At 46.9% G+C, this 8,229-nt stretch overlaps 1 protein-coding gene across 2 annotated transcripts; it reads left to right on the forward strand.

Annotated features, from left to right (window-relative positions):
• The first annotated feature begins 2,611 nt into the window (after window positions 1–2,611).
• LOC102770559 (SLA class II histocompatibility antigen, DQ haplotype D alpha chain) lies at window positions 2,612–7,940 on the forward strand. 2 transcript variants are annotated; one of them, XM_015562280.1, is made up of 5 exons: window positions 2,612–2,718; window positions 6,104–6,352; window positions 6,800–7,081; window positions 7,333–7,506; window positions 7,750–7,846. In XM_015562280.1, the coding sequence occupies exons 1-4, from the start codon at window positions 2,637–2,639 to the stop codon at window positions 7,485–7,487; spliced, it is 768 nt and encodes a 255-aa protein (XP_015417766.1). In that variant the 5' UTR covers window positions 2,612–2,636; the 3' UTR covers window positions 7,488–7,506; window positions 7,750–7,846. The 2 variants fall into 2 exon arrangements, with proteins under 2 accessions (XP_015417766.1, XP_015417765.1); XM_015562279.1 differs by lacking the exon at window positions 7,333–7,506 and having other exon boundaries at window positions 7,750–7,940.
• The last annotated feature ends 289 nt before the right edge of the window (window positions 7,941–8,229 follow it).

Raw genomic sequence — 8,229 nt, forward strand, 5'->3', positions numbered from 1 at the left:
ATCGCCTGCTGCCAGACAGTCCAGTTTCTCCCCGCATGAGTCCTGGGTCCCCAGAGACTTCCCGGAACCGGAGTTCAGAGCCGTTGGGAGCTTGTGACTCCCTCCGGATTCAAAAAGACAGCCGCGTCCTCGGGTGCCAGCCCCTTCCCGCGCGCGCGAGCCCCATACCTCTGCGCTTCTCTCCTGCAGCTTCTCTGGGTCTCAGTGTGCCTTTCCTTCCTTCTAGTTGTAGAGTTTACAGTCAGCCAGGCTTCCTGTGGTTCTGGATGAAGTCCGTATTGTTTCTCTGAGGTATTAATCAATTGTTGTGTGCGGCGTTAATTTCCCGGTGTTTATCTCTGCCGCCATCTTAGTTTCTCTCCTAATTCACTAATAATTTTACTTTCTGTTAAAACTATGATCTGAAAACAGAAGCAACTGGAACAGTTTCTAGTGTGACACCTGGAGAAGCAGGAGGAGAGACAAAGTTGGGTTGGGGACAGAGCTCCTCCACCATCTCTTAGTTCCTGACAGTATGTTCTTGGACTTTCACACATTCCACAGGATGTGATATCAGAGGCTGGACCTTCAACTCCTCATTCAAGACACAATTTTGAACCTGCATGTTTAACACCCTAACTTCCTAATTTTAGTTGAATTTAAAAAAAAAAAAACTGTTATATTAATAGGTGAAAATTTTGAGCACCATGAAGAAAGGTTTCATTCATTTGCCAAGATCTTGAGCAGTTTCTTCAAGGTACAGGGCAGGTAAGTCTGAATCCAGAACAAAACATGGAAACATGTGATTTATTGTGAGAAAGAAGGTACTACCTGGTAAATGGAGCACCTCTCAAGTGGAAGCGCTTTCTTTACTTCTCAATGTATTTTTATTGATTTCAGAGGGGAAGGGAAAGGAGAGAGAGAAACATCAATGATGAGAGAGAACCATTGATTGGCTTCCTCCTGCATGCCCCACAACCCCGGCACGTGTCCTGACTGGGAATCGAACTGTGGCCTCCTGGTTCATAGGTTGCTATTCAATCACTGAGCAATGCAGCCGGCTCAAGTACAAGTGCTTGATTCGTAGCAGCAGACCCCCCAAAAAAACTGATAAGACAATCTGCAAGTTCAAATATCTATCCTAATTTTTTGAGGACACTGGATTCTGAATCCACACAGAAGGAGACTCCGCCCCACCAAGGCCTCATGGCTTGCCTCGTGACATTTTATCTCTGCCACTTACCAGCTGTGTGAGCCTGGGCACCTCCCCTCTCTGCTTCAAGGCCCTCCTTATAAAATAGGACAGGTATTAGAGCATGGCAGGTATATTTAAGGAGTCCTAGGAATTCATTCCAAGTGCAGTATGTGTATATCCTCACAACAACCTAACTGTGTGCTGTCAATGCCCCCAGCCAAAGGCCACCGGGAGAACACCTGTGGGTGAACAAGCTGTTGTTGTGTTATCACAATGAGGGAGACACTCACTTTGGGGAAATGTGAGGCATCTCAGTAGGAGGGTGTTGGAACCAAAGAAGCAGAATCAGGAGGAAGCGTCTATTCAGAGAATTATTGCAGGACCAGTTTACACAGTTGTGGGGAACTGGGCAAGTCCGAGATCCACAGGACAGACCACTGTCAGGAGGGGCAGCTGGAACTCTCAGCACAGCCCAAGCTGCAGCCGGGAGTGGAATTCCCTCCCTCAGGGAAGCCTCACTCTGTGCCTGGGACTCTTTAGCGGACGGATCCAACTCAGTCACATTATCCAGCATGACCTCTGTCACTCACTCAATGGCTTGTGGGCTTTAGTCACATCTATAAAATATCACTGTTTGATTGACTATCTGGGGACTATAACCTAGCTGACACGTAAAACTGATGGTTAACCTCAGGGTTTGGGCTTGTAGGTGATCTTGGGAAGGATTTGAGAAATAGAGACTTTGTCCTTAATTGGATTCTGTTAGGAAGTGGGTGCTGGGGTGGGTAGTTCTATAATTGGGCATCTTAATACATTTTACCTGGAAGGAAAGAAGATGATGCTGAAGCTAGAGCTCTAATTGGTAGAGAAGCAGCAGTCAGCTCTGGCCAGGTAGCCTCAGCTGGATATGCCCAGGTTGCGGGTTCAATCTCAGGTCAGATACAAGAAGCAACCAATTAATGCATAAATACGCGGAACAACAAATCAATGTTTCTCTTATTCTCTCTCTCTCTCTCTCTCTCTCTCTCTGTCTCTCTCTCGTCAATCAATTAGAAAAAATAAAAAGGAGCAGCAGTCATTCATGTTACCCGGAAGAGAGGTGTGCTTGGCCATTTTTGTGGCTCAGACAATGTCCATGTTCTGGTTCTTTAGGTCTGTGAGAACCAGCAGGCACACACAGGAGAAGAGATTCTGATTTCATACCTTCCCTCCTTTCATGGAGAATTCCCTCAGATCCAGTCAGAATGGAGGCTGCATCAGAACCTCAGAACCCAGAATTTCCCAGTCCCTGCCAGGCCTCCTGGTATACACTCTTTAGCCAGCAACTGAGGTGTCATCACAGGGGGCGGTTCTGATTGGCCAGAACCTGACCTGCAGAGTTTGGTTTGGGTGTTTTTAGATTTCTTCCTCAGCTTGGTCCTCACCATTGCTCAGCAACTGCTGAGACCACCTTGAGAAGAGAATGGCCCTAAACAGATCCCTGATTTGGGGGGCCCTCGCCCTGACCACCATGCTGAGTCGCTGTGGAGGTGAAGACATTGTGGGTGAGTGCTCCACTGAGCCACGTGGGGACTGGACTGGGGAAACAGAGTTGGAAGGTAAAAAAGATAGAGATTTGCATAGAAACAGTAGCGATTCCTCAAAGGCATCCTCAATATTAAGCAGATCCAAAAATTATGGTCCTTCCTCCTGTGGGAAACCAGAGTCCCCATCCAGTCTCTGCTACCTGAGCCGTTGCACACTGCCCCACGGCCATCATCCTGGTTCTAACATTGGATCTATGGCATTCATGCGTGATTGCCTCAGAGATGTTTTCACAACAATTCATGAACCATTGCTCCCAAATTTTTCTGAACAACTTTTGAAGATTTATGAATATTTCTCCCGTGGTTTACCTTGGGGTAAAGAGTTTCATGAAATATGTGTACTATGTAGATATAAAGAAGGGTTCTTTGGTTTGTCTCAGATTCACGTACATTTCCAAGCTGAGAACTGGCATGGGTGGGCAATGGGAAAACAGTCCAGTGAGGGCCTTCAGACAAGTCATTTTATCATGTGGTTTTCACTTAATCTCAGTTACCTCTTTTGCATCACCTTACAGAAAATCAAGTAAAGTAGGTATTAGATATGTTTCCCAAGTAACAAAGATCAATAAATGTCAATGATATTTTAAAATTACTACTATTACAGGTATAGCTGTATAATTATTCTTAAACAAAGTAGGGAATATCTTTACTTTTATTTTAAAATTGAGAAATTTATGGTGAAAATTTGGTGATTTAAATTATATCAGTCTCACATTGTCAGCCCAGATGGCCTGTCCTTCACCACATCTAAGGAAGCTCTGTAAGAGGATGATTGGGCATCCAATCATCGCCTGTTTCCCTGGGCCCCTCCACCTTTGTTGCTCACCTTTCCACCCTCTCTTTGTCATTCCTTTACCCTCCTTTTTTTAGGTTCTTTTTCCTGCTGTTTTATTGGCATGAAGAGTGGGTTTGTAAAAGCAAAGTAGAAAAGCACTGTAGCTCAATGAGAAGTGAACTGGAGGTTACCCTGATCTTCAGCGATGTTATTAACCATGGCTGTCCCCAGGCTTTTTTGGTTTGGTAGGAAAGTTTCGCCTGCTTCTCCAGAGCATGTCCAAGTTCCCTTTTCTCAATGTCACTCCTGAGTGCCCTGGTCCAGCTCCACGTACCCCCCACAGTGAGCAAAGGGCCAAGAGCCCATGATGCCTGTAGGGCCACATGAAAATACTTTACTTTCTTTTAAAATTAGAAGAAAAAATGAACTTTTAGGATAGAAGAAACTATTTTAATTTAGCCTGGATTATATTTGCCTTTGTAGCAACATGGTCATAAAATACGATTTTTTAATATTTACATGGAAAAATAAAGGTCCACCTAACAACAGTGCTTAGGGCTCATGAGTCATAATGCAGCCCAGTCACCGCTGAGCCTAACTTTCACAGAATGCTGCTACCTTCGTGTCTGTCAGTCTTCCCCAAATCTCTGTCATCCTAGAGAATAGCGCTGACATTTGCTACACAGTTTGAGCACCAGGAGCTCAGTGCTGGGACTCAGATGAAGAGATGTGCCCTCTGCCCTTAGAGGGAGCTCAGATTAGCGAAAGGACAATACCATGCCCGGTGCAGGGCAGCTGCTGGGCAGGACAGTGGGCCCAGCGAGGCTGAAACTGAAAGTGAGCAGTTCCAGCTGGCGCAGTGAGGTCCCTCAGCAGCAGCGTACAGCCAGGACACGTGCAGATGAAAAGAATAATCACATATATTCATGTTTATAATGGAGTTAAGAGGATTCGTTACAAGGACAAGGAGGCTTTGATGGGAAGAAGACTAGATAAACTTGCAAACAGGACATTTGCATGGAGGGGCTGGAGATCATAATGTGGTCAAAACTATGCTTAAGGAGGGGACTTAGACAAGAAGATGGTAACTAAGCAGAAACGTCAAGAATGAACTGGAGTGTCCAGGAAATCCTGGAAGATAATCTGAGGGAGGAAAACAGACTCTTGTAAAGACCAAGGGTGACGTCTGGTTTGATGGGCAGGTGAGGTATTTGTGGAAGACTCAGCACAGTACAACTATTGCCTCCTTATTCATCAGACTCCCCTATTCATTAAGCTCCTTGCTGGCAGAGACTGAGTGTGGTCCATGTTATAGTCCTCGCTCCTGGCAATGTCTGAAACCTTGTTTAAACTCAGGAAATAGGAAGGGAGGGAAGAGGAAACGGTAAAAGGCTCAGACAAGTTATCCAGTCAGGCTCCCCTGGGCGGGTTCAGCTGTGTTGGGTGCCTTCTGCTTTGGTGTCACACCAAGTCCACTGTCCATTTGAGGAAAGGGCCAGAGTTTTCCTTGAGTCCTCAACAAGCTAAGTGGTGAGTCAGAAAAAGGAAAGGTTTAGTAACGTCCTTCAAGATAAGAAGAGGGTGGGAAATGACAAAAATCCAAAATCTAATGAAGTTTCCAGTCTCATTTCAGAGGAAACCAGGTGCTCTCCTCTAAGGACCACCCTGTTACAGAAGCAGAGACCTTAGCCTGGCTGGTGGCACAGTGGTTAGATTATTAGCCTGAACACAGAAAGGTCATAGGTTTGATTCCTGGTCAAGGGCAAGTACCTGGGTTGCAGTTTCATCTCCAGAGCCCTTGTGAGAGGCAACCAATTGATCTGAGAGGTTTCTTTCTCTGTCTCTTTTTTCTCCCCTCTTCCCCCCCGCCACCGAATCTGTCTTTAAAAAAAATAATCAATGGAAAAAATATCCTCAGGTGAGGATTAACAAAAACCAAAATAGCAAAGACCTTAGAAGCATTGTTTACCTTTTATGTGTTTTGTGATGTTGTGACTTCCCTTATCCTACTCTTTCTTATTCCCTAAAATAGAGGGAATTCTTTTAAAATGATATCGGGTGTGCTTTTCCTTGGTTAAAAAAATAAAAGGAGGAAGAAATCCTTGTATAGCACATGTTCTGTTCTGAGATAGCCCTGAGGGGAGAGGACCCACAATGAGTGTGTTATTAACTGATGAAGAAATTGAGAGAGAAAACTTATGAACAGAGGGAGGTAAATTGAATCTCTGTAAAGAAAGCTAAGGCCATGGTCATTCACTCATTCCTTGTTCTGCCCATTTCAGTATTTATCTTAAGCCCACGAGGTGCTGGGGGCTGAGCTAGGCGGGCAGAGAACAGCAGAAACAGGCCTGTGGAATTCTGTTCCTGTGACAGGAGCAACCACAGGAGTGGAGAGGCAGCTGGATTCTAACAGGACAGCCAGGGAAGGGAGCAGGCACTGGGGACTGTCTGCAGGCTGTGCCAAAGGTACAACAGACAACGTTTTCACGTCCGTTTCTTGTCAGTTTGTTTAACAAGATCCTTTCTCTCCTGTGTTTTGCACCTCCCTGCTCCCACCGCACTCATCAGCTGACCACATTGGGGCCTATGGCGGATGCTTCTCCCAGTCTTATGGTCCCTCAGGCCAGTACACTTTTGAATTTGATGGAGATGAGACGTTCCACGTGGACCTGGAGAAGAGGGAGACTGTCTGGCGGCTGCCTGGGTTAAGTGAATTTGGAAGTTTTGACCCACAGGGTGGACTGAGTGAAGCGGCTACTGCAAGACACAACCTGGACATCCTGATTAAATGCTCCAACTCTACCGCTGTTATCAATGGTGTGTGTCCACCATCCTGTCTCTTTACTGAATCTACCCTTCATACCAGGCCTCACTCTCTTCTTGCCTCAGATAGATTCCCTTCACTCTATAAAATGCTCTCCTTTCCAAAGAGTCCCAGATCTTCTCATGGTATTTGCTGAGTCCGCATCCTCTCCCTTCTTACAAATCACATATTTCCATGAAATACAGATTCTTGCACCCACACTGCAATCCTCCACTCCTTCAAGGACAGGTCCCATAGATGCCCTACCCTACCAAGGGGCCCAAAGAGAGAAGGGCGTGGGGATGACGGGCGGGCAGTGTACAGCGGCTCACGAGCAGAGGGAACAAAAGCATCTCCTCTCTCCGATGTGGAAACGTTGGTGGGAGGTCCCTCCAGGACGCAGGGACCCTCAGGGCAGAGCTGCCCACGATTCTAAACCCAGTGCTGTTTCCTCACCGCAGAGGTTCCTGAGGTGACTGTGTTTCCCAAGGCTCCCGTGGAGCTGGGCCAGCCCAACACCCTCATCTGTGCCGTGGACAACATTTTCCCTCCTGTGATCAACATCTCGTGGCTGAGCAACGGGCACTCAGTCACGCAGGGTGTTTCTGAAACCAGCTTCCTGCCCAAGAGGGATCATTCCTTCCTCAAGATCAGTTACCTCACCTTCCTCCCTTCTGCTGACGATGTCTATGACTGCAAGGTGGAGCACTGGGGGCTGGACCAGCCCCTCCTGAGGCACTGGGGTGGGTATGAGCCCCACGCCTTTTGGTGCCTTCTTTTCTCTGTCAAGTCAGACACTCTGCCTTTTAGCTCCTAAATCTCGTGGCCCAAAGCCTTCTCTACATTTCAAGAATTTCTGATGGTAGACTTTATTGTTCTCCCTCAACCTGAAGCCAAGTCTTTGTAGAACCAACACCATCCCTCCCACCCCATCTTGCACACATGCTGTGAGCCAACCTTCGGCATTCTGACCTCCATCACCTCACTCCCACAGAGCCCGAGATTCCAGCCCCCATGTCAGAGCTGACGGAGACAGTGGTCTGTGCCCTGGGGCTGGCCGTGGGCCTCGTGGGCATCGTCACGGGCACCGTCTTCATTATCCAGGGCCTGCACCCAGGTGGTGCCTCCAGACACCAAGGGCCCTTGTGAGTCACACGCCAGAAGGAAGGTAAGGATTCCCATGTGTTAGAGCTGGGACCTGGAGACACAGGAAAGGGGAAAGAGAGTGGGAAGAGATTGTGGACACAATTGTGGTTCAAAAGTTGAGGAGACAACAGGACAGAGAAAGGAGAGTGGGAAGAGACTGTGGACACAACTGTGGTTGAAAAGTCTTAGTAGAATTGGGAAACAGCATGAAGATAGCATGTAGCCCCTGAGACGTATGAATTTCATGTCTGTCCTGTTACTGCAGGTGCGTTGCCAATCTTAAGAGCAGAAGAGTGGACATGCTGGGTGACCTGCACTATTCGCTGGCCAAGTCCATCATATGCCTTCTCTCCTCCAATGCCCCTCCTGTCATCTCTTCTCTGGGACTTAAGGTGCTGTGTCCTCGCAGAGTTCACAAACCCTTGGAATTCTCCCCCTCACTCCTGACATTATAAATCCCTTTTATGAGATCTCTTATTGAATTTTTTCCTCTCTTTCATCTCAGGGCTGAGTAGGACCATGGCTAAGAATGGCAAACCCTCATGCTTCAGGCCCGTTTTATTTTATTTTACAGTTCATATTTCACACCTAGTAACAAAAGAGCAACCAAATATAGCCTGATAATATTTTGATATATTAGATGAGATTAAGATTTATCTCTTCCTTTGATTCCCACCCTTGGCCACTGCTTTTTCCCCACCCCCAATTCAGGCATCAGTGAGGATCATATGTACCCTCTGCCCGT

Source organism: Myotis davidii, unplaced genomic scaffold (genome assembly GCF_000327345.1).
Source record: "Myotis davidii unplaced genomic scaffold, ASM32734v1 scaffold1098, whole genome shotgun sequence".
Classification (NCBI taxonomy): domain Eukaryota; kingdom Metazoa; phylum Chordata; class Mammalia; order Chiroptera; family Vespertilionidae; genus Myotis; species Myotis davidii.

Bases quoted from the DNA above. Each gene is read 5' to 3' on its own strand.
- LOC102770559 (XM_015562279.1), top strand. From the start codon at position 2,637: ATGGCCCTAAACAGATCCCTGATTTGGGGGGCCCTCGCCCTGACCACC. The intron at 2,719-6,103 runs GTGAGTGCTCCA...CGCACTCATCAG, and splicing joins TGGAGGTGAAGACATTGTGG to CTGACCACATTGGGGCCTAT. The intron at 7,082-7,749 runs GTGGGTATGAGC...CTGTTACTGCAG, and splicing joins GCCCCTCCTGAGGCACTGGG to GTGCGTTGCCAATCTTAAGA.